Raw genomic sequence first — 1969 nt, 5'->3', positions numbered from 1 at the left:
AGTGCCCTCTATTGCGTCTGAAACCGGGTTATAATAGTCCAGCTCCGAAGAAATTTTCGGTGATACTGGACGTGATAATAATTGTGCTCGCTGGTGTAAAAGTGAGCGTTCAATAACTTATTCGCTGAATCTGAGATGTGCGTGGAAGTTATTTCGTAAGTATACTTTATTTTTCGTTGTTTTTCTTTTCATTTTCTAAGAACAAGTTTAGGTCGTCGTACTTGCGGAGCGGAAGCAAATGCGTCGAGTAATTTCAAATCAAACTGGGGAAGAACGGGCAGACTGAGCCACAGCAAGGCATGGCTGGGCACAGCTAATTTATAATTTAGTTATACATAACAAAATTAATCTAGCTTAAACCTAGAAAACTGGAAATTATGCATATAAATGGATCACTAAACTCTATACTTGCTAATTCACAGTTGTAACCAATTTCATCATGCAGACTGAGATATTTAAAAGAAACCAGGTGTAATATTCTCTGGACCAGATAACTGTTATGATAAGGACAGTTTCTGCTTAATTCAGGTTCCATCTTAGACACATTTTACTGTATAAAAGTGACTGAAAATCTCTGTATACAGAATAATTAAGGTTTTAAAGCTAAAACGACCCATGTGCACTATTCTACAGTGTTGTAGGGTTATACATACTCTGTACATAGGCATTGGAGGGGAATGATCAGCTTCTTCTGCATATGTACTTAAATACTCGTACTTACCATCAATATTGACGAAGGGTTTCCATCCCAGGATGGCACTTTGAAAAAATCCATACCACAGTTCTAGGCCATCACCTAGATCCAATATTTGATCCCTTGGAGGAGTAAAAAAAGAGCGTCCAACCTGGGTGAACCTGCAGCAATGCTTTATTTCAGTATCACTATCATGCTACATAAATGTAAAATCAGTTTCAAATTAAAAGTCTTTATTAACTTGCCTGAAGGCTGCAGCATTGCGCAGTACAATGTCAAGAGCCTGAATTGCTTCTTGCGGACTGGCAAGAGATGTTCCACCGGCCATGTACTTGGATAAAGATCGCAAATCAACCTGAGATGCGTACTTTATGGTGATGTTGAAAGTCTTTTCTCTACCGCTCTCATCATCACACACTATGACATCATCATATATCTGGAAATACCAGAAATCACAACTGATGCATTATGACCTGAAAATATTACATTACAAAGATATTCCTGACAATAAAACCACCAGAGGTGTTGTGGTAGCACATCAGCATTACCATCCTTCTAACATGGACACTGTTTCTGTATAACAAACAAGAACTAAAATGCGTACTCACATGCATGTATTTTACAAGCGTTTCTTTTGTTATTTTGCGTACTTCATTGGACAAGATGTTCACTTGCTGTAAATGTAAATATTGTTGTGAAACTAATCACAGATACCAAGCTGAACAAGGCACATGATTAATTAGTTTTATTTCATGAAATACTGTCACGGGAGCTGAGCAGCATGTGTTTGTGTTGCCTGGCCTGTGCGCACCTCTCATTCAGTCAAAACATCAAGATTCAAACTCCACATCCAGCTTGCTCCAGAGACTGTCAAAGGCCAAGGCTGCGTGAGGAGACACGAGAACTTTCTCAAAGAGTGAGGTGCATATAAAAATAATTGCAAGTTTCATGAGGGGGCAAGTTGCAGCATAGCACAAACATGAAGCACAGAATGCTGAAGTTGAGTTTGTCAGTGTGGTCTGACAATGAGTCAGCAAGTTCATTAGAGTATATGTCACAGTGTTCAATTCAGTGCAGTGACAAGAGTAACAATTCAACAAAGACAGATGTTGAGAGCACATGTGGTAGTAGGTACTGGGAAAATAAATGCTCCAAAAAACAAACATTACAACTCGAAGTATGAATGAAGACGGATCCAGCACTGGAAGCAATTTTGGAGGAGTTAGATTAAGCAGTAGCAGCAGCCAAAGAGAACCCAAATAGATGTGCAAAAAA

At 38.9% G+C, this 1969-nt stretch overlaps 1 protein-coding gene across 1 annotated transcript in view; it reads right to left on the bottom strand.

The window, feature by feature from the left end:
* Positions 1-1969, bottom strand: part of LOC111874416 (protein argonaute 1C) — a gene marked incomplete at its 3' end in the record, with an annotated part of 45101 nt that overhangs the window by 1971 nt on the left and 41161 nt on the right. Inside the window, exons 8-9 of the mRNA XM_023869913.1 lie at positions 940-1130; positions 722-855 (exon numbers count right to left, since the gene is read on the bottom strand). Of these exons, the coding sequence (XP_023725681.1) occupies positions 722-855; positions 940-1130 (325 nt within the window). The remainder of the gene's footprint in view (positions 1-721; positions 856-939; positions 1131-1969) is intronic.

This window comes from Cryptotermes secundus, unplaced genomic scaffold, assembly GCF_002891405.2.
Source record: "Cryptotermes secundus unplaced genomic scaffold, Csec_1.0 scaffold251, whole genome shotgun sequence".
NCBI classification, from domain to species: domain Eukaryota; kingdom Metazoa; phylum Arthropoda; class Insecta; order Blattodea; family Kalotermitidae; genus Cryptotermes; species Cryptotermes secundus.
This window is presented reverse-complemented; position numbering and strand designations above follow the sequence as displayed.